Consider the following 23,835-nt stretch of genomic DNA (forward strand, 5'->3'; position numbering starts at 1 on the left):
TAATCTAAATTTAATCGTTTTTCATTTTTAATCTGTGCCATTTGGGTAATTTATAATTGATTACTTCATATTACATGTAAACCGTTTTACTGTGGGTCACGTGATGAGATTAGCCTGAAGACTTGAAGGTGATGTTTCCCACCACCTGACCTTGGACCGGGTTTTCTCTGTGGATTCGTCAGTACTTGTTCAGTTCAGACACTGAATTTAGACTCAAATTTCTTCTTGGTTTGAATGCTTTAAACCAGGGGCAGAAAGATCAATGTGCTCAAAGACGCACCAAATATTTTATTCTCATTGTGCGACTGAAGTCAGGGTCTGTGGAGTTTGCATAGAACTGCTACATATTCTATCCATGTGCGTCTCAGTGAGGCACGGTTAAGTCAAAGTAGCCACATTTACACTGGAAGTTAGAACAAGTATTGTTTACCGAGTTTCGTGGAGTACCCGAACAGTAAGACGAAAGTCTTCCAAGTCGCTGATTGGCCACCTGATGATACTGAGTTTTATTTTGAAACTGTCGACCGGAAAAGCTGTTTGGCTGTTACGTCCTGACGCTCTCAGCTGTACGTGACATATTAAAGAGGCTGGAGCATCGCTAGGCTCCGGCTGTGTTCAACGCAGAGCCGAAGAAGAGCAACGACGCGTCGGGTCACACTCCGGGAGCACAGAGATGGCCAAGCCGCTGACAGACCAAGACAGGAGGAAGCAGATCTCGGTGCGGGGCCTGGCCGGGGTGGAGAACGTTGCGGACCTAAAAACTAACTTCAACCGGCACCTCCATTTCACCCTGGTCAAGGATCGGAATGTGGCCACCAAACGGGACTACTACTTCGCCTTGGCAAACACGGTCCGAGATCACCTGGTGGGCCGCTGGATCCGAACGCAGCAGCATTACTACGAGAAGGACCCCAAAGTAAGCAACCGGGTGCACCGCAGTCGAGCACAGCTAATCGGAGGCCTGGGGGAAGGGAGGGGATGCGGGTTCGTGATGCGGATGTCAGCAGTGATGGCTGCGGCTTGTAACAGCGTTGCTCTTCGTATCCATTTATAGTCACGTTCGCTCTGACCGTGAGTCGTGTGTCTGTGTGTCTGTGTGTTTGTGTCCCTCGACAGCTCCGCTCTTATGAGATGTTACGCAACGTCATCCGCAGCTGTCTCACCTTCACCTGGCCTCTGCTGTTCCTCGCTCACTCATGTGCGTCCACACGGGCGGGCTTGGGGCCAACCAGTCATAGCTCACGTAAACGCATGTCCTCCATCCATCCCTCCACCCCCTCTCCTCTCACCAAAGCGCAAAATGACCTAAAGGCCTTGAGCAGGCAGCGAGAACTGAGCCCTCAGAGCTGCTGCATAGCCCCTTTTGCATTAGTACCCACTCTGATCAGCTCGCCACTGTTTTATTACCTACTGGGCTGGGGTTCCTTGAGGAGGGGGCTGCCCTCACGGGCTCACAGCTCTGATAACTGCGTCACTAAGACTGCATACCAATGCCACGGCCCGAGACCCCGCTGTGCTCCAGCCTGGCTGTTCAGACGGCTATGTCTTGTCCTCCTCCAGCTTATTGACCGGTGTTGTGCCAAAAAGTGATTGTCTGCCAAAACCTGATTTCCGGTATTTGCCAAAAACTGATTGCTCGTATTTAAACTGCTATAAGTAACTTGTTGGCCTATAATATGTGAAACATATGTCAAATGCATCCCTCATGGATGACACAAAGTCATATTGAGCCACAAACAACATTCGTGTAACAAGGTAGAAGCCGCAATCAGTTTTTGGCAGCGACTTTTATATAACCTTTATTTATGCAGTTAAAAAAATCTCATTAACATTAAAAATGTCTTTTGTAAGAGTAAGTTGGGCAGGAGGACAGCAGAAATGGCAGCAAATATTACAATAGTTCTGTAAAAATATTTTAAGTGGGGATAAAGGACCGGATTGGTTATGTGAGTACAATAACACAGAGTTATAAAGATACTTGAAAAAACAGATAATCTTTTAATTCTATATATAACCCCTTTGTAAACGCTGTTCACCGAAGTCTATTTACGAACATACGTAAAGATATTACACATAAAAAATACACAGAAACATTGGAAATCACTTTTTGGCACAACACCGGCTTTCAGGGAGGCCTTCATAGTCAAAAGATGCTGATCTGCTGTGCATAAAAGTATGAAGTGATTCTTTTCAAAGCATGTAAAATGTTAGATGATGATGATTCGTTGAATTTTCAGTAAAGAAGTTCTGGTTCTCTGGAACTGGAGGTTCAGGGTGAGCATTGCATTCAGCTGCTGCACTCTGGTGACTTTTCCTGTGACCGTGTGGCGTGGTGCACTTGGAACAGCTGTCACATTTCTATACACTGAGTCAATGTGCTGCTGACTCTCAGCACTCTTAAATTGGTGCTCAGTTAGACATGTCAGACATGGAGGTCAGTGTTAGACGATACATATGCTGTGACAAAGAACGAAGGAGCCAGTGTGACCTACCCTGCTGACCTCTGCATGTCTCAGTCACTTCGGTCTACACATGCTTCTCATGCTGGAGCCGTATCAGAATGTCAGAAGCTTTGTTCTCTGTACCCGACTTGTAATGCTGCTTCTCTGAAGTGAAACGGTGTCATTGCCTGCAGTTGCTCTGCTGCTGTCTTGTCCTAGAGATCACGTGGCCGGGCCATGGGGCGCATACTGTGTGCTTTATTGTCAATAACCTGACTCTGTTTCAGAGTTTCATCCAGTCATATTTGTGTTGGTGCCTTTGGAAATATTTTTGCACATAGATGTAAAAGTGCAATAACTGAAAGGAAATTCAAACTACCAGCAGCTCAGGATCAGGTGGAAGTGGAATAAAAAGCCATTTTGCTCTGTTTTCTTGCAGCGCGTCTACTACCTCTCCTTGGAGTTTTACATGGGCCGTACTCTGCAGAACACCATGGTGAACCTGGCCTTGGAGAATGCCTGCGATGAAGCCACATACCAGGTGAGGCTAATACAGCACGCTTCCAACAGAAACAAAATCAAATCAACCCACACTGATGCAGAGAGGCTTCCACATCCTCAAGCAATGGCTGAATAAAGTGAGAGGGATGACCAGAGATATTATAGATTTGTAATTAGTTTTTACTTTTATTTTGACTTCCTGTTTTTAATTCAGTTTAGTTTCAGTGAGTTCATGACTGAATCTTTAGTGTTAATGAATTTTTTTATTAATTTAAATTTGAAGAAAAAAAAATTGAAGATGTCGTTTTACAAGATCCCGCAAAAGTTTTTAAGTCCATGCACTTCCAGGTCAGTCTGAGACCTTGGAAACAACCATAGCAATGATTCACAGATTTTTAGTTAGAGCTTGGCCCAAACTATGAAGACATTAAATGAGTGCTTGGCAGTAGACACGGTTTTTATATAAGTGACAGCCATCTGAAGAAAGTTCTTAGTTTAAGGGGTTACAGTCATCACAAGGTGTAAACTGACCTTTGGCTGAATTCAGTTGTGAGCAGCTCTGGACAGCTTCAAGTAATGATGGAAGTGCGATAATGGCAGGGGAATAAAGTCTTTCTCAGGATCTTGCAGAAGTAGATCTCTCTCTCTCTCTCTCTCTCTCTGGAGCACACACTGATGCTTTACTGTCAATAACACTCAGCCAGACAGTGAAGCTCTAATGTCCATTGCCATTAACGTGGGAGGAGTGATTAACAGCTCTGTCCTGCAGTACTCACAGCTGATCCACACCGTTACTGTGCGTGTGCTCATGTTCTTTAGCTGGGTTTGGACATGGAGGAGCTGCAGGACATTGAAGAAGATGCTGGCCTAGGCAATGGAGGCCTTGGACGCCTGGCTGGTGAGCTCCTGATTGGCTGCTGACAAATGGTGATGTGAAGCACAGCCGTGTCTAACAGCGCTCCCGTTTCCACAGCTTGTTTCCTGGACTCTATGGCCTCTCTGGGTCTGGCTGCTTATGGATATGGCATCCGGTATGAGTTCGGCATTTTCAACCAGAAAATTGTCAGCGGCTGGCAGGTATGTCCACCCGGTGCTGTGTATGCACTTAAAGCACCTTTGCACTACAGTCATACTGAATAAGATTAGCCAGACAAAAGCGCCCTCTGTGATGGTAGCAGAGGGTGTTGCATGATGGACCCGTCACAGTTTGTTTACACAAGATATGGGTGATGCTGATTAAAAGGAGCATTAATAGGATTATTAGGAGGATTATTCAGAGCACAGAACGTGGCAAAGTGAGAGAATTTGATGGACCGTCTGTTCACTCTGTAGTCTTAGTGGAAATGGAGTTATAGTCAGAGTACCGTCTTGAAACTCCAGTGTTTGTTGTGTTTGGACAGGACGGTCTGCTGATGTAGTTTTTGTCATATAAGCAGCATATAAGTGCTCAAATATGAGACTTTTAAGGACTTTTTTCGTATTTTAACTAGTTTTAAACAGGAAGATGCCATCTGGTATTTCCACAGGTGGAAGAAGCCGATGACTGGCTGCGTTATGGGAATCCCTGGGAGAAGGCTCGGCCCGAGTACATGCGCCCTGTCCACTTCTATGGCCGCGTGGAGCACACAGCTGATGGAGTGAAGTGGGTTGACACGCAGGTTGGTACCAGGTCGTTACTGTATACTCTTAATAGAAAGTACTGAGACTGTCACATTTTCTTTGACACCTCTAATTGTGCATGCTACTACTACTATTATTATTGGGTAACAAAGACTACAGTTTAACGAGGATACGGGGTAAAGACAAACCCCTCAACTTGCTGTAATTATCTAATAGACACATTTTTTGTTTTTTGGTTATAGTAGTTTAAAAAATTGAGTTAAACAGTGGCTGGATCAGGTTAAATGCACTGGGATTGTATGCATTAGTAACATTTGCATGCTGCAGGTCAGTCCTGTGTCTCTAGTGTCTGTCTGTAGTCTCTCTCAGGGGTCGAGGGGGAGGGAGAGCAGATCCTCTGTTAATCGTAAGGTTGGTGCTTCAGTCAGCATGCCAAAGATCCTTGGGCAAGATACTAACCCCAAGTTTCTCTCCGATGTATCCATCACAGTGTGAAGTAGCACTTTTGTAGAAACACATAGAAAAAAAAAGTGCTGGTTTGAATGAGGTGAGTAATAAAGTACCTGGAGTGCTCGGGTAGAGTAGAAACACGCTACATAAGAACCAGTGCAGTTGCAATTTAGTTGCACAGCTGATATACAGTTGAAAGGTTGGTAATGTTGTGTGAAGCAAGGACTTTTTCCCACGTGATTTATACAGTGCCAAATCACACATTTGTGTATTTGTATTGTAAGATGAAGACCTTATGATAATACAGAGAGAACGGCAACAGTCAGAAAACTCGCTGTGAGCAAGCTCTTGGTGACGATGAGAAGGAAAAACGTCTTTTTAAAGTAAGAACCCTGCGGCTGAACCAGGCTCAGTGAGGGGCTCCAGTCTGCCCAGTGATTTGGGGAAAGTGGGACAAAGATGCACCGTAATCTTCAGATGTGGTTACATTCATGGCAGTAGTAATGACCATGGCAGTAGAAGAATGCAGGGTGGAGAGAGTCCCGTCACTTGTTCTCTGCATCAGAGAAGGTTGAATGCAAACAACAGTAACAGATATGAATGCTTTCTGGTAGCTTCCAGCTCAGTATCTGTGCCTCGGGAATATGTGAAGGATTAGAGAGTTCAGCTCTTCATGTCTCCCCGATGAACACCTCAGTTTGCCTGAAGATGTCTGAACCCAGGAACCTTGCACTGTGGTCTTCCCTCACATTCCCTGTAATGGTACCTGGGACGGATGGTTTGTATTTGCCCTGCAGCCCCATCTCAATCTAGTTGGCTTGTCCTGTGGTCTGTGACATCATCCCTGACAGTAAATCAGCAGACTGTAGTTTAAACACTGAGAAATGATGAAGTGTGTGTGTTCCAGGTGGTTCTGGCTCTTCCCTATGACACTCCAGTCCCCGGCTACAGAAACAACATAGTTAATACGATGAGGCTGTGGTCTGCAAAGGCGCCCTGTGACTTTAACCTGAAAGACTGTGAGTACTGCCCTCTGCTCACATCACTCTGTGAAAAGTAGAACCAGCAGACATGGACTGCTCTTCTTGCTGTTGTCCCACAGTTAATGTTGGAGGCTACATTCAAGCTGTGCTCGATAGAAACCTCGCTGAGAACATCTCCAGAGTGCTCTACCCCAACGACAATGTGAGTGGATTTACAGCTGCACTTCTTATTTATTTTAACTTTTGCTTCGTTCACATGAACTAGTGGATGGTGCTGTGCGTGACATTGAGAGTATTTGCTCATCTGCTTTCACACACGTATGAACTTCAGCGACATCCCATTCTTAATCCCTAAAGTTTAATATGATGTCAGCCCACCCTCTGCCGCTATAACAGCTCCAACTCTTCTAGCTTTCCTCAAGGTTCAGGAGCGTGTTTATCCCTGTGCCAGGTGACATTTTTCCTTATCTGTCCAGTGTTTTAAAAGTTAAGATTGACCCAACTCCTGCAATGATTGCATTTTGGACTTGGAAATAAGCACAGGGTCTGCAAAGGGCACAAAAACGTCTCTTAGTGCACAGGTTCCCAAAGTGTGGGGCCCACCTCTTGGGGGGGCGCCAAGCCATTGCAGGGGGGAGGGGCACGGTATGAAAGGAGAAAAAAAAAAAAAAAAAAAAAAAGGAACGCTTGGACGCTGCTAGCCTAATGGACAGGTTTTTGACGGGGCTCCCACACAAACGCAAAGCAGGAGATGAAGCATCGCTGAATATGTTTCCAAACCAACTTCATTCTAAGCCAAAGACTAGAAAATATGAAGAAGCATATCTTCCCTTTGGTTTCACCTGCACAAGTGCCGAGGTAGGTCTTCCCTGCAGAATTGGTTTTCCCTGCGTCAGGAGCAGCGCTGGGCTCTCCAAATCACGGGCAAACAGTATCCCACATTCTTGATTTTTAGTTCACAAACACTTGTTGTAATGACTAACTACTCCTGACATTTTGGAGATGTTAGCTCTTTATACAGTAAAGTTGCAGTGAGATACAAATAATATCAGGCCGTTCCTGCCATGATTTGTCCCCTCAGTTCAAATCACGGACTAACCTGATGATTTCCTCCTCCTGAGCTGCTCTCTTTTTCTGTGCTTCTTCCATAATAATGTCAGCGGGTGTACCGGCAGCAGATTGATTGTAAGCGTTGAGATTTGGTGTAACAGCTCTTCATGCTCTCCTTCAGTTCTTTGAAGGGAAGGAGCTGCGTCTGAAGCAGGAATACTTTGTCGTAGCTGCAACTCTTCAGGACATCATCCGTCGATTCAAAGCCTCAAAGTTTGGCTCCACAGAGTTTGTGCGGTTAGATCTTTCCACACTGCCAGACAAGGTGAGCTTGCTGTCATTCTGTGTTATTTGCTTCTCTTTTGCTTTTTACTTTCTCTTATTGATTTCTCCTAAAACTGATGATCATGAGTTTTCTGTTTTCTCTCCATGTGCAGGTGGCCATCCAGCTGAATGACACCCACCCTGCTCTGGCCATTCCTGAACTGATGAGGCTGCTGGTGGACATTGAGAAAGTGCCCTGGGAGAAGGTATCACATCGCAAACTCTTAACTTTTCCATCCAGTGTGCATCTGTAGTGAGTCTGTGGGACCCTAATGGTGGAGACCATAAAGTCACTGGGAAGACGTTTAGTGAGCTCTGCAAATAAGAAGTAGGTGCATTAGGAGTCGCTACCTGCCATTAAAACAGATGCAGTTTTCAGACTCTGGCTACGCTGATCAGCCCATATTTTATAGACGTTCTAGGATTCTTCGACCGGGATTCAGTCTCCTTGTTTGTGTCCTTAGCGCTAACCTCAAACCAAGTCACTGATCAGCTGGATGAAAAAGTGCTTTCACATTGGTTCACATTTTCTTTAGCACAGTTTCTTAAATGCTAACCTAGCTGCCTGTGGCTCTGGCCTCTGTGTCTAGGCCTGGGACATTGTGATCCGAACCTGTGCCTACACCAACCACACCGTGCTGCCTGAGGCACTGGAGCGCTGGCCCGTGGACCTCTTCCAAAACCTGCTACCTCGACACCTCGACATCATTTACGAGATCAACAGGAGGCACCTGGAGGTATGAGGGGAGGATGTAATATTGGAGCTTTTCAGGCAATAAGGTGCCTGAAAAGCTTTGTGAGCAGAGAAAATGTGGTTCGTTCTTGAAGAATGAAACATTTTTTTTATACGCGCAGCGGTGAGTAATCTCAGAGTGTTTATCTTCACTCCTCCAGCGCATCTCGAAGCTTTACCCAGGGGACACTGACCGCATATGTAGAATGTCCCTGATTGAGGAAGGAGATGTGAAGAAAATCAACATGGCTCATCTTTGTATTGTGGGCTCTCACGCAGTCAACGGAGTGGCCCGTATCCACTCAGATATCATCAAAAACACTGTGTAAGGAAACCTGTAGGAATCCAGCTGCATAACATGTTACAAAGATGTTTGGAAGTTTTTCTGACTGGTGTTCCACGTTCCTTCCAGGTTCAAGGATTTTTACGAGGTTGACCCTCAGAAGTTTCAGAACAAAACCAACGGTATCACCCCCAGGCGCTGGCTGGTCATGTGCAACCCCGGTCTGGCTGAGGTCATCGCTGAGGTGGGTTAGTTATTTGTGAACGTTGTAAGTCTTTGTAGAGATCTTGCCTAATTCACCTGCTTAACCTCCAGAAAATTGGAGAGGATTACATCCGTGACCTGGACCAGCTGAAGAAGCTTCTGGACTTTGTGAATGATGACGCTTTCATCCGGGACGTAGCCAAAATCAAACAAGTGAGAGCTTAAAATGCCAAAAGTAAAATGCACTCTGTTTGCGTGCTTCTTTTTACACCCTCTGTCTGAACTTTCAGGAGAACAAGATGAAGTTTGCAGCGCATCTTGAAGCGCACTACAAGGTGAAGATCAACCCCAGCTCCATGTTTGATGTGCAGGTGAAGAGGATCCACGAGTATAAAAGGCAGCTACTCAACTGCCTGCATATCATCACACTGTACAACCGTGGGTGCTGCTGAGCTTTAACTCTGAATCCAGACTTGTCTTCTGTTTAACAAACAAACAAACAAACAAACAGTCTTTCTCTCTGATCAGGCATTAAGAACGAGCCCAACAAGCAGTGGACACCCAGAACGATCATGATTGGAGGAAAGGTGAGCAGCAATATTCCTAAAAGTTTAATGTGGTCAGAAGAAAGCCTGTCATGGAAGCAGTTTATTCCCACACCCACTGCACTTCACACTACATCAAATCCAGCCTTATCTAGTATGTGTCTGGGCCACTTTGACACAGTCAGTCATAAACATGGCTGTCCATCTGTCTGCACATGGATGTTGTTGCATCAGAGAAGCTGCTTGTAGACACCTGTCTCACCAAGCAGGACCTTTCTTCTTCTTCTTCTACACTAACCTCATTCAGTAGTTTTATTCACCTGTAGTTTATATACGGCTGTGACAGGACAGGCTATGAAACTATGATTATTTAGAAGTACCTCTGGAGGAAAATTGAGCATGATTGAGTTGAGCTGCACGTCTTGGACGAGTTGAAGCTAGCTGTTAGCCACTACGAATTTAACACCTGTTTTTGAACTTTGAGGGTGTGGTGAGCCTCTTGGTTTCCCAGCATGTGCCTTCTGCGTTTCTAGGCTGCTCCAGGATACCACACTGCCAAGATGATCATCAAGCTGATCACGTCCATCGGAGATATCGTTAATAATGACCCCGTGGTGGGAGATCGCCTTAAAGTCATCTTCCTGGAGAACTACCGCGTCACACTGGCTGAGAAGAGTAATAAGTTTTTGACTGTCTTACTGTAAATAAGTGATGTATAATATCACTTATTTACACTACAGCTGGATAAACCTGATCTTTTATGTTGGGTCATTTTCTGTTGGGACAGTAGCACATAAAGCTGACTCCACTGTATTCTGTGTGTCTCCTCTGTGCAGTCATCCCTGCGGCTGACCTGTCTGAGCAGATTTCCACAGCAGGTACTGAGGCCTCGGGCACAGGGAACATGAAGTTCATGCTGAATGGCGCCCTCACCATTGGCACCATGGATGGTGCCAATGTGGAAATGGCAGAGGAGGCTGGAGAGGAGAATCTGTTCATCTTTGGTATGAGGGTGCACGATGTGGAGGCTCTGGACAAGAAGGGGTGAGTTTTAAAATGGTCTTGGTTCGTGTGTGTGTGTGTGTGTGTGTGTGTGTGTGTGTGGATATACATCCACAACATCAGGGATAAGTGAGATGCTTGGCTACAACAACCAAAAGGAGACTAGAGGCCAAGATCTAGGTAGCATAGAGGGATGTTAGCCAACTTCAGTTGCAGAAAGGTCACTAAGAAGTACAGCAAAGTGTCCATACCTGAGGCCTTGGAAACAGCTGCTAAAGATTCACAGCCTTGGCCAGCCGCTTGAAGAAGTATACCTGACAAACAATATGAGAACAGCACCACCGAGGCTGGGGGCTTTTTTCCATAGGCGAGCGGAGCAATACTGGAAGAGCATATGGGAGAAAGATGCAATGCTCAGCAGCCAGTGGATCTAAGAGCAGTTATTTACTTTATTGCTTAGTTACTTTTTTTTTAATAACATGATACACAACCTGAATATAACAAGGCAACAGACCTTTCAGCCCAGTTCTATTTTTTCTGCATAATCCATCATATTAAACTGAATCAAATGAAAAAGTCTCTTTAAAACTTGTTTTATTAGTTTATTAGTTATCTTTTAACTTTATGCATCAAGTAAAAATTAAATTATATGCAACAATCTTTGACTGGAAGAAATGTGTTTAACATTTAAACCTATTTCCTGCATAATCCAGCAGATAAAATAATGTTTTGGGTTTCTACTCTTTCAAATAGATGCGAGTAAAAACAGCAGAAAATAAATAAAATCAAAGACTCAGCAGCTCTTAAATCTATTGTCACCTGTTTAGCTGGAGTGGGGTGGGTGGAGGTTTGCCCACAGCTGTCCTGTCAGTGGGAGGATCCGGGGGTTTCTCTGTGAATGTCACATTCCCGTGGCAGCGTGCTCGCTGCTCGCTCAGAGTTGAAGTTTAATTTTTCGCTGTAGAAAGAAGTTTTCTTCCCACGCAGCGTGAACAGCAGACGCTGATGTTTTTGTCACTTTTCACAGAATCAAACTCAAAGTAATGTGATTACTTCCACGCTTTAATTGTTGCATGGTCGTGCTCTCTCTGCACTCCATATTATCCATTGTTGATCTGCACACGTCTGTTGCTGCCACGGACGTCTTACACTCAAACATGTGGAGGGTGAAGGTAACAGTGGTCTCAGTGGTAATCGGAGCACTCGGTGCGCTGACTCCCAAGTTAGGCGAGTGGCTCCAGCAGATCCCGGGAACAACATCGGAGATCTCTGTCCAGAAGAGCGCAGTCCTGGGAACAGCTAAGATACTGTGCAGGAGCCTCGAGCTCCCAGGCCTCTGCTCAACTAGTTAGCTAAAGTAACTTAACCATGTAACGGCAGCTGAACAGTATCATCACATAATAATAAAACCGAAAAGTATTTTCCACCTGGGATGTTGTGCTTTTTAAAGCCCTGCTTTACCACCATGGAAACCACAGGAGTAACTTCCATCCACCGTCTGCTCTGTCCTGTGGAGCACAGCTAGCATCTCTGTGTTTTTCTCCGTCCTCAGCTACGACGCCGTGTCCTACTATAACCGTGTCCCCGAGCTGAAGCAGGCAGTGGACCAGATAGCAGGAGGCTTCTTCAGCCCCAGCCAGCCTGGCCTCTTCAAAGACCTCGTGAACATGCTGATGCACCATGACAGGTGAGCGCACGGTGGTCCCTAAACTCACGAGTCAGTACTTTTGCATTCTAACTCACACTGTAGGCTCCAGTGATGTCGTGTCATTGCTGAGCAAACATGTAACTGACTTTCCCAGGTGTTAGACACGAGCTGAAGAGTGAACAATGCAGCTCACTGTTGAAACATTTTTATGTCCTGCAGGTTCAAGGTGTTTGCTGACTACGAAGACTACATCAGATGTCAGGAGAGAGTCAGCGCGCTCTACAAGGTATGCTCTGCTGCTAGTGAGGTCATGTACACAAGTATTGTCCAATAAATGGCACCTGGCCTGTGACGCCCTCTCTATGTTAACAGAACCCTAAAGAGTGGACCAAGATGGTGATTCACAACATTGCTGGCTGTGGAAAATTCTCCAGTGACCGCACCATTTCTGAGTATGCCCGGGAAATCTGGGGAATGGAGCCCAGTCTGGAGAAGATCGCTGCTCCGGATGCCCCTCGCTAAACCAAACTACCTTCGTCCGTAGCTCAGCACGTGGTACGGCAGCCAGAGACGAACCCTGTAGCTTCTCACTGTGCACTGTGGCATTATTTCTTTACAGTAACGATCCCTGTACAACCTCAACCACTTCCAGTTCACCCTGTGCTAACTGGAGCTGAAATGGTCCACTGTGGATGTGTGACAAATTAAAGGAAAAAGCAGAACCTGCGACTCCCCCACTGAGGGCTGTGGAGGTATTTTACCTCCATGGGTTTGATCCACTTTTCTCTTTTTAAGGGGAAAGATTGTTGATCCTGAAAAGAGAGGGAATGATTTTTAGAAGTATGGTCTGCCATTAGTCCATTTCCAGAGAGTGGGAATCAGTGCCAAAGATTAAGGCTGTTGGCGTCCCCTTAATAAATTATTTCATCACTTGTTTTTCCTTTAACTTGTTACATGTCTTTATTTTTCTTTCTTCACCAGTAGCATCTGTATCACTTGTACAAGTACTACTAGGCACTGAGCTGTTTTATGTAAAGTGTAAACTGTAGGACGCATAACAAGTACTGTTCATTTTATTATTTTTACTAGTAGTACTTGTACTCCACTAACCGCAGATTATGAGAAAACTGGGAATGTGTTTGGTCACTACAGGATAATTGAGGCCTGTCTTTAACAAGAGCTAGACTACATTCCCTCCTTCCAAAAGCCAGCATAACTGCAGATAAGCCCGAGTCCTGTCACTGTTCCTGACCAGTCACGTCTTCCATGGAAGAGTGTAGCCTCCCAGCAGTACTGTAACTAAAAAGCATGTACCCGTGTTTCAGCACATGACTATTTCACGTTCACTGTCCAGCTGCTTGTCCAGTGTTGTACGATGTTAGCTGAATGTATTCATTTGTGTGTTTATTATAGTTGAAGTTTGGTAGCTGTGACATCCTGTCAGCATGTGTTGTCTTTGTGCTGTAGTCTGTTAGACATCGATGGTGCCTACTCTTTGCATACCTCTCTGGAACATGTGTGTACTCTCAGCTGTATTTGTGTGTAACATAGAAGAGTGATATTAAAAAAGCATTTATCATCAACTTTTTGACTCCTGGAGTTAATGTGTAATTCTGTTTGGAGCAAAATGAGGAGAAAGGAAAACGATGCATTCAAGGAAAATGTTCCAACATCTGTGAAGGGACCAGCATTTAAAAGTGAAAGCGCACACACACACACACACTTTATCCTTTCATGCAATTCACACAATTTTCTGACTAAATCAACGACCAACTCCAATACTCTATTAGTTTATTTTGGTTTTCTCTTTTTCATTCCAAAGTGAGGAAGTTTGTCTTTTACAGCACGGTCAGCTTTTCCCTATTTTCTGAAATTCTGATATATTTTTTTTTCTTCCTATTTTTCATTAGCACTAACCTTTAAAGTCAGTTTCTAAAACTGACTCAACAGCAGTTGGACTGCCGATTAAACTTAGGACGTCACTTTAGTCTCGTGACTTGTTTGATACACAATTAGCTGCAGTTTTGCTGATTTTTATTTATTTATTTATTTATTTATTTATTTTTATTCTCCAGTCTTTCTCCTGAAATAGTTCACCCATACCTCCTCCAAGATAGTTCAGAGTTTACTACTCTCTACAAATTTCCAACAAACAGGAAGTGGGAAGCTGTATGTGTGTTTTAACAAATTCTTAATATACACCACAAAAACAGTAAATGTACTTATTCTAGCATATTCTTATGTTATTATACTTATATTGTGGATTTCAGGAAGCACACAGCCCCACTCCCCCCCATCATCCTGACTGACACCCTCATCACCTCTGTGGACTCATTCCGCTTCCTGGGTACCACCATCACCCAGGACCTGAAGTGGGAGCCCACCATCACCTCCGTCATCAAGAAAGCCCAGCAGAGGATGTACTTCCTGAGGCAGCTGAAGAAATTCAACCTGCCAAAACGGACGATGATGCAATTCTACACTGCAATCATCGAGTCCATCCTCACCTCCTCCATCACCGTGTGGTACGCTGGAGCCACTATCAGGGACAAACAGAGACTGCAGCGTGTTGTGCGCTCTGCTGAGAAGGTGATTGGCTGCAGACTCCCATCTCTGCAGGACCTGTACACCTCCAGGACACTGGGGCGTGCAGCTCGGATCTCAGCTGACCCTTCTCACCCTGGACACAGTCTGTTTGACCTGCTCCCCTCAGGCAGGAGGCTCCGGTCCATTCACACCAGAACCTCTCGCCATAAGAACAGTTTCTTCCCCTCTGCTGTTGAACACATGAACAATAACCGTATGACTGTTCCCACCACTAACACATGACCCTACGCTGTGTTCACTGCATCATTCCATGTTTGGCATTGATCACCACCTGCACTCATGTATATATCATGTATATATCTATCTACTTAGCACTTTTAATTCTCATTTTTATTTTCATGTCTATTTAAGCGTTATATGACAGTATGTTTGCTGTCATATAACGCATATAACCGCGGCAATTTCCTAATGTTGTAAACCTGCTCAACATTTGGCAATAAAATCCTTTCTGATTCTGATTCTGATTCTTATAAATGCTGATTTATTATGTGGAGGGCTTACACTGGACCTTAAATCTCTTCCTGCTGACCCTCCCACATCTCCGTGGCTGACAGTTGTCAATCACGGCCTGCCTCCTCCTTCCCTCACAGCTATTATATTAAAGGCTCATTCCCCGTGTGATCCCTATTTACTCCACCTGATCCTCAGTCTCACACACACTGCGATGGATGGCAACACTTACGGTAAGACACCAACATCTCTCTGTTCTGTGTTTTATCAGAATGAATGATTTTTACTTTGAATCTTTTTATTGTCTGTCAATATGTCTAATACATTATGTTAGACATGGCTGATATTATAACACAAAACTTTATTCGCCTTTGCATTTATAAGCAGCATAGAACCAATAGCATATTAGAAAAAAGTGTATTTGTTCATAATTTGTTTACTCTCAAAGTAAGAAGATCATTCGGACTGACAGCAAAGTGGAACAGTCCCCCATCATACAAACACAAACCAGCGTCTCTCACTGTGCATCCTGTAGCTGACTCGCATCACTTTTGGTTGATGATCTAATAATTTAGTTCATGCTGATTAATGTGATGACACTGTCTGGGAGGTTTTAAACAGCTAATACAGTGCTGTGCAAAAGACTTGAGTCCCCCCTCCATGTGTTGCTAGAAAAATGGGGATATCGATGCAGTGATTTATTGAATAGTTCTCCAGAGCTCTTCTTTGGATGTTTCTGTTCTCTGTCAGGATGATCCCGCACTGTTTTAATAGTAATAATAATAATAGTAATAATATAATGTTGAGCTCTGGGGAGGCCGGTCCATGAACGATGGTGCTCCACTGTGTTCTCTCTCCATCTCTGCTTTCACTGCACTGATGGTGTGTTTGACGTTATTTTCATAATGATACTTTTCTGAATTCATCATTTCATCAATTTTGACAAAACCCCCAACACCACTGTCTGAAAACCAACAACAAAACATGACAGAGCCTTGTTGCATTTTAAAGATGACTGCAGGCATACATACGTATTGATGGTGATTTAAATCAATGTTCACAGTTGGCTTCATTCCCCCATCAAACCGGCTGCCACTGATTTTCAGTCCAATTTCTGTGAAATTAGGTGAACTTCATCAGCATGCTAGACAGCCGTCCTTCTGGCTCCAGAACAGCAGATGGGTCAGATGAAGGTCCTGGGTCAGGTGCTATTTCTTAAGGACACGAGTTTCAGACATTGTTCATTTGCTGTCCTTTCTTTTTAGGCCACCTACTTCGGGGCTCTACTTTAATTTGTCTGACACGCTGCACAACATGCTGAGATAAACCAAGTTACCAAGAAAAGAAAGAAAACGATGTTTTCAACAGGCTGCTGGTAACAAAGTGCCTGAAAATACTATTTAAAATTTCTTGTGGCAAACAAAAAAGTTCATCTGAAAATGGTGAGGTTCAGGTTTATTGTGTATTATTGTGTCTTTTCCTTACAATTTAAAGTGGCTTCAGGTGACTGTTGTTTTGATCTGGTGCTATATAAATCAAATAAATTTAATTGAATAAAATAAGGGAGAACAAAAAGAAAAAAAAAGAGCATCACCTAAAAGAAAGTCTGGGTCCTTAGAAATAAAAAAGAGAGGGATGGCTCAAGACTTTTGCACACAACTAACTTATATTCTAATTGTGTAGCTCATACATACATAAACGTGTCATCATAATAAACTTAATCTCTGTAGATTAGCTTTATTACACCATGTATGAAATAACTGAATCAAAAGTTGTGAAATATTTAATGATAGGTCGTCTTTAATGTGTTGTAAAGAGTAAACATAACTTTTGTTCCAGAGTTTGATGTCCTAGAGGTCCCCCCCCTCACCCCAACCAGTAAGGAGGTCTTCACTCAGGCTGTGAAAGCCAGCTTTGCAGGCTTCACTCAGGAGAGAATCAGCTGTCACTTTCCACAGGGTACAGTGGGAGTGGGAGCTTTGATTAGTTGTCACGTGTTGCCGACTCTATTATTAATGCATGTGCATGTATATTTAGATCCTAGGTTGTGGTCGAAGTGGGAGGTGAACCACTGGCTGGACTGGTGCCAGGGTGAGTTTGGGCTCTGCTGCCTGGGCTCAGACCTCAGAGGTCTGGATGGCAGCGAGCTGTGTGGTCTTGACCAAGAGGCTTTCCTGGGCCTGCTGTCTGACTCCACTGCAGGAGAAATCCTGTGGGAGCACCTGGAGACCATGAGGAGAGGTGATAGCACTTTTATTGAAAAGCACAGAGTTAGCTTTCTAGCCACATTGTTTTCTATCATTGCACAAGAATGGTGAAGAATTCAAAACTCTGAAATTTTTAATGGTCAGTTCTCTTTGCACAGTCCTTTCTCTCAGCAGGTCATTATGTGGCATTTCAGACAGTGTTGAATAGATGTGCTGAGCCACATACTACCACCTGTATATGTTTGGACTATGAAAAAAAATAGAACTGCTTCAAACTTGATACTATTACTATCATCAGTGAAAAAAATTATATATTGATATATGGAACAGAGTGAACTGTATGCATAGTTCATTCACAGATGCGTTCATACTGATTGTGAATAAAGCCCATTGTCACTGAGAGAACGTGACTGCTCTTCTTCATTAGCCGTCTGCACGCACCACCCAACTCTAAGCTTGAGACTTTTGTTGTTTTGTTGTCGTGTTTCCTTCAGAAAATTACTCAGAGATTGAGGGATGCTCAGACAGAGATAATTACCACCTTCAGTACCATCCCAGTGAGAGCTCAGACCTCCACGATCTGGAACCAATGAGTGTGCAGCATGGAGGCCACTATCCAGCCTATTCACGTGACAGCAACAACATTAGCTCTGCAGCCCCGCTGCAGGAAATACGAGGGAATGGAGGTGAGACAGATCACATGATAATGAGTCATCAGTTGAATAAAAAGCATTACAGTCAGAATTGCTCCACAAAGGGAAAAAGACCCAATATGGACAAAAGTAAGTGAGCCACATACAGTTTTAGAGCTGATGTTAATGCCAGAGGAGCTTACTGAGTGAGCAGAGCATTTATGTGGGCTGACAGGTGCTGTGGCTCGTAACACATCCACTTTGCAGTTAGAGGACTTACAGCTGACGTGGAATATAATAATCGTTTCATGGTCGATGGGTCTTGGAGCCAGGGTTGTGAGTTTTTGAGGATCACTTGTGTTTTAGTAATGCTCTTTAGGAAAATGGTTGCTATTTCCCTTTATGCTTTCATTATCCTCCAGCAGTGTATTTGGATCTTTAGTTATGTTCTTGTTGAGCCCACGTGTCTCTGTTATGTAATATTTCCCTTCTTGTGTGCCCAGTTGTGTGTGGACATCTCTGTGTCTTGTCTCCGTGGTTTTCTGGTTTCCCCATTACTTGTGTCGCGTTTGTATGTCTTTGTCCTGGACTCAGTCTTATTTTATTTGTTACTTATCTCCTGTGCACTGTCTTTAGTTTTGCTTCCTTTGCCTTGTTTCCCAGTGAGTTTCAGGTGTGTTCCTTGGTGTATCCATCTCCCTGTGTACATATGATCTGAGTCTCCCTCTGTTCTTTGCCGTGTCCTCCCTGCAGCTGTGTGTTCTGTGTTTCATCCTTGTGGAAGGAGGCTCTGGACTGTGCTCCGACTAAAGCTCTCTTCTTCAGTTAGTTAATTTTAGTTACTTTATTACATCAGCTCATTTTTGGAAGACTGTAGACTAATCTACAGTTTGATATGACCACTCAGTTGAGCTGGCAGACATCACTTGATTCCGTTTCCAATGTGTGTCCAGGGACAGGCTCAGAAGTGGAGAGTGTTCTTGGGGATGAGTCTGCCGCTGTGGGCACTCAATCATGGGCTGCTCCGCACCATGACGTCCAGCCAGTAATGGAAGAGAGCATGTCTGAAAATGCCTTCATGTTACCTCAGCAACAGAGGAACTTCAGGGAATGTGCAGGCAGCAAAACTGATCTGGAGACAGCTGTAATACCAGTAGCAGTTCTTGCTGGCTACACTGGTGAGTAGAGTGGCTGAAGGAGGTAAACGATAAGGTGTAGCCATGAGGTAAGCATACTCATTTGTTCTGTCATGTCTCAATAGGCAGTGGGCCCATTCAGCTCTGGCAGTTTCTGCTGGAGCTTCTGACAGACCGCAGCTGTCATTCGTGCATAAGCTGGACAGGAAATGGATGGGAGTTCAAACTGACGGATCCTGACGAGGTCATTAATGCTGAGTTCACAACATATCAGGATATATACCTGCATGAGTAGAGCATGAAGGGCTACATTTCAATTAGGGTATTTTTCACTTTGTAATGGCATATTTGTAACCTCCACATGTTCCACTCTGCAATGAAAGCACCAAAGAACCTTCTTCTATGAGCTGACATTGCTAACTACTGCTTCAATATTGGTCATTTAGAAATCATCATGGTGCTGTTATAAAAAGGAAACACGAGGCTTATTCTGCTGGTGTTTACATGTGGATTATTTCTTCAGGTGGCACTGCTGTGGGGTCGCAGGAAGAACAAACCTAAGATGAATTATGAGAAGCTGAGCCGTGGTTTGCGCTACTACTATGACAAGAACATTATTCGCAAAACCGCTGGCAAACGCTACGTCTATCGCTTCGTATGCAACCTGCAAGGCCTTCTTGGATATGAGCCTGGGGAGCTGCATGCCACACTGGATATCAGCAGTAAGAGTCTATAGTGAGGCAAGAAAAAGGAACAGTACTCGTTAAGCGTCTTATAGTTTTCACTTTACATGACACAGCTCAGCGCATATGCTTGTTTGACGACATGGAAGTGGTGTACCACTTTATCTCTGTCACTGTCAAATAATAGAAATCAATTCATGTCAGTTCATTTTAAAAGTTATTTATTCCTCTGTGAATAGTTAAGGGACATGGACTCGTTTAGCAATCCTTTGTATATTTAACTTATACTATAAACATCAATTAAAAGAAATAAAATCAATGAAACCGTAAATGAATTACAGCTGATTTCTATCTGCTTCATCTCAGAGAAACATTCTCATTCATTCCTCTTCTTTTGCTTATCCAGTTCAGGGTCAGCAACGGGCGGCAGTCAATTCCAGCTGCCATAGGTTGAGAGGAAGGACAGAGCCAGGACAGGTCATCAGGCAGGGCTAACACAGAGTGCTATATTGCAACAACAGTTGCCTCAAGGTGCTTTATATTGGTAAATGGATGGGTTCTTATATGACATCTTTCTATCATACTCCATACAACAAACCTTAACCATTCAGACAAGCACGTTTCTCGACACCTAAGTGCTTTCTAGCTAACATTCAAATCTAGTGGACGCCTCGGAAAGCAACTTGGGGTTAGTATACTTAGAAATCTAATGCAATTTGACCCTCAAAGTGACTTTTTTGTTAGGGAGGATTTATTTGTTGTTGAGTTCAGTGTTAAAATAAGTTCTTTAAAAAGCCAAAATATGCCAGATTGAATATGAAGGGGACATGAGCAGAGAGCACAAACATGCTGAGGGATCGGCTCTGTTAGTTCAGTGAGAGAGTCACAAACTCATGTGTAACCTTAGGTCTGCATTTTTAATTTGTTAAATACAAACACAATGATAGCAGAAGTGCTGCCACATGTCTAACCAGAAAGCGAGGACCAACGTGTTTATTTGGTAGTTCAATGAAAGGCTTCAGTTAAGAGGGAGGAAAAACATTTGCGTTCACGTTTGCAGTTTTCTCTTGTTACACAATATTTTACATTTTAAAAAACAAACAACCCTCACATGAGATGACAGTGCTAGCAGTGGCCCACAGCTCATTTAAGTTTGAGACGCCTTCCCTCTTGGTGACAGTGGGAAGGAAAAACTCCCTTTTAACAGGAAGAAACCTCCAACAGAGTCAGGCTCAGGGAGGGGTGACCATCTCCCACGATCAGTTGGGGGTGAGGTGAGGAAGACAGAACAAAGACACACTGTGGAAGAGAGCCGGAAGTGAATAATAACTATCGAGAACACAGGGACAACCCACACAGAGAGACTGTGATTGGCTGTGAGTGGACAGTGCTCCCTAATGTGCAGCCTGGAGGAGTCCGTCTTTGCCTACCACCCACTTTTATTCCGTCACAATGAAACGAGTATCCTTTTAATCACGTTAAAAGGAGAAATAAATAAGAAGATGGCATTAAAACAAGGAGAGAGAAACAGTTATGTAAGAAAAAGAAATGAATCTAGTGAATTTAAAAAGAAGTCTCAGTATGAGATGGACATGTATCCACAAAGCTTTAAATGACTGAAAACAAATTTCAGCTGACTGAAACTTAAGAAAAAGGAAAAATCAGACTTTAAAATACTCACTGAATGGCACCATATCAATGAATTTCCTTCTCAGGAAATATTTTTAGACTGACTGTGAGTCGGTGACCTTACATGTATTTTCATTTTCCTGAATATATTATGACTTATCTGCCACCCCAGAAGCTAGACTAAAATGCAAACAAGTGGAACATAGTAAGTATAATGCCTCTGAATGTAGCAGATCATTCACCACACACCCCTGACAGCATCAAGCATCAGGTTTAGATCAGAAATGGCTGAATGCTGATTTTATTTCATCCCTCAGAGAACAGGAAACAGAAACAGAGCGAGAGTGTCAAGTGTGTGAGGATTAATTCCACCACTTACCCTCCTGAGGTGTGCTAATGGAAGAGCCATCAAGGGGAAAAGTGTGTGTCTTTGTCTGAGCCTGAGTGTATGAGGATGGATAATTTATTCAGGACAGAGCAAGTGTATGTTCATGTGACATAAAACCTGATGTTTTCTACCAGATACATTTCTCTTTAAGAGCTAATTATGACTTTATGCTTTCCTTTCAACCCTGAGAGTTTCTGAATATGTTCGCCCTGGAAGGAGTGTTTGAATAGAGTTTGGTTACATAAAGCTGCTTGGCCAAAAGGTTATTACAAATTAAGTCAATAAATATGCAAAGGCAAAAACAGGTTGGCCAAGTTGGTCCTGCTCAGCAGAAAGACCAAAGGAATACACCACCTGAAATTAACACTAAGTACAAATCTCTGAGTTGAAGATGAAAAGCTTTTTATGTTAACACACGTTACAAACTGGCCTTGCAAACAAAGCTCCTCACAATGACTCAAACCACTCTGAAATAAATCTGCTCAAGTAGGAGTGAAAAGGCAAGAAATCAATAACCTAGCCCTGAAATGTATAACAGAGGTTAAATTAGAAGGCCTGATTTCTCTGCAGGAGCTGACGAGTCTAGCTAACCACACACAAATGCACTGCACTTCACCTGTGCACTGACGTGAAAAGCAAAGAGAGTTGGCTGAGCAAGAGTGAAGACATCAATTAGGCTCCATCCATTTAGTCCACCCACCACCAGCTGATCCTTGGTAAAAACAAACAAAAACACAAAAAAACACCTCCTGACAGCGATTCTGAGATCCCGCTGTACCCGAGTCCATGAGAGGAATCATGTGGTGAGCTGCTGGAACCACTATGGAGCTTGTGCAGCTTGCACATATTCACAGTGAGAACTTCACATCACTGGGAATTTGGACTACAAGATGCCCTTTTATTATTAAGGGAGGGTTCAGATTGACTCTCTACCAATATTATGTATTATAGTTTGTAATACCACCAACTGCTGGTCAGATCTCAAAGTAGCTTGGCTGCTCTGCTTGGTTTTAGCTACTGGATTGTATGTACGGAGGCTGCATGTTGGCCCTAACCTTTGATGCAACACATGTTGTGTACCAGCATACCTACTGTATGCCTCATACTATATAAAGACTTCAAAAGCTGTGGATAAAAAATATTAAACCTCTGAAATATGTCGGCATCTGTCTGTTTTTGTATTTTGTCCTTTTTGTCTCCCCAGTCTGTCATGTCTCTCCGTATCCCTGATCCCAGTGTCACGTTCACGTTTCTTAGTCTGAGTCTCACTGTGTGTGCATGTTACTTCCTGTTTTATTCTGTCCTTTGTGTGTGATGTTCAGCTTTGCTCCGCCTGTCTCATTAGCTGTGATTCAGTTCAGCTGTGTTCCCATGTGTATATATTGTCTGCATCTCCCTCTGTTCCTCATTGTGCTCTCCCTCATGATGCGTACCACCTCTGCTTGAGTGTAGCTTTGTATTTCTCATTGATTACTGTACTTTTGATTCTGACTGACCACTGTAACTCTCTCTATTTAGGCATGTGTCACTCAAGCCTGTCCCGCCCGCAACCAGAGAGAGAAAGTATTACTCTGATACTAGCATGTAGAGACATTGGCTGACAGTTAAATATAGAATTGATTTTAAGGTTTTATTATTTGTTTTTAAACCTCACCATCGTTTGGCTCCAGGTTACATTTCAGATCTCCTTAGCCTACACCTACCCACTCGAACTCTGCGCTCCTCCAGTCAGACGCTTTTATTATTTCCATACTCCCAGTTCAAATCTAGAGGTGACAGGCTTTCTCCATTGCCGCCTCGAGACTCTGGAACAGTCTTCCCTCTTCCTCCTTCTTCAAATCAAATCTGAAGACCTACCTATTTTCCAAGGCTTTCAGATCTCTCTGACACCTATTTTATTATTCTGGTCTTTTATCTCATTGGATGATGTTTGCATGTGTATACTTATACATGTATTTTATGTTCATGTATGTGTGCTTGTGTGTGAATGTGTACACTTTTGTATATGTATGTGCATATTTGCATGTACACATATATTTTTACAAACATATATGGATGTCTCACAATCTTTTCTATAATGTTTTGATCTTATCTATTTTAATTATTTTAATTTGATTATATTATCCCTCTGTTCAGCACTTTGGCCGACACTTGATGTCCTTTAAATGTGCTATATAAATAAAGATCACTTGACTTGACTTGATGTTCTCTGCTTTTTGATAGCAATAAAGCTGTGATTTTGACTGTTTGCAGAGTCCTGCATTCTGCCTGCCACATGACATGCTTGTGTCACGACAGTATCATTAGCTAAAAAATGGA

The 23,835-nt window shown here is 43.5% G+C and overlaps 2 protein-coding genes across 2 annotated transcripts; both read left to right on the top strand.

Moving 5' to 3' along the window:
- The first annotated feature begins 542 nt into the window (after positions 1-542).
- Positions 543-13,367, top strand: LOC120737608 (glycogen phosphorylase, muscle form). The gene is made up of 20 exons (XM_040038412.1): positions 543-916; positions 2,881-2,982; positions 3,762-3,840; positions 3,916-4,019; positions 4,469-4,600; positions 5,920-6,031; positions 6,115-6,197; positions 7,227-7,370; positions 7,483-7,575; positions 7,960-8,106; positions 8,264-8,427; positions 8,515-8,629; positions 8,701-8,802; positions 8,880-9,027; positions 9,118-9,176; positions 9,668-9,809; positions 9,971-10,178; positions 11,689-11,823; positions 12,004-12,070; positions 12,157-13,367. Exons 1-20 carry the CDS (start codon positions 674-676, stop codon positions 12,304-12,306), a joined length of 2,529 nt encoding a protein of 842 aa, XP_039894346.1. The 5' UTR covers positions 543-673; the 3' UTR covers positions 12,307-13,367.
- Positions 13,368-15,055: 1,688 nt separating this feature from the next.
- On the top strand, positions 15,056-19,860 carry LOC120737612 (protein C-ets-1-like). Its single transcript, XM_040038422.1, has 6 exons — positions 15,056-15,074; positions 16,681-16,800; positions 16,879-17,111; positions 18,570-18,858; positions 18,942-19,060; positions 19,340-19,860. Exons 1-6 carry the CDS (start codon positions 15,056-15,058, stop codon positions 19,550-19,552), a joined length of 993 nt encoding a protein of 330 aa, XP_039894356.1. The 3' UTR covers positions 19,553-19,860.
- The last annotated feature ends 3,975 nt before the right edge of the window (positions 19,861-23,835 follow it).

Source organism: Simochromis diagramma, unplaced genomic scaffold (genome assembly GCF_900408965.1).
Source record: "Simochromis diagramma unplaced genomic scaffold, fSimDia1.1 OVJJ01000413.1, whole genome shotgun sequence".
Classification (NCBI taxonomy): Eukaryota; Metazoa; Chordata; class Actinopteri; order Cichliformes; family Cichlidae; genus Simochromis; species Simochromis diagramma.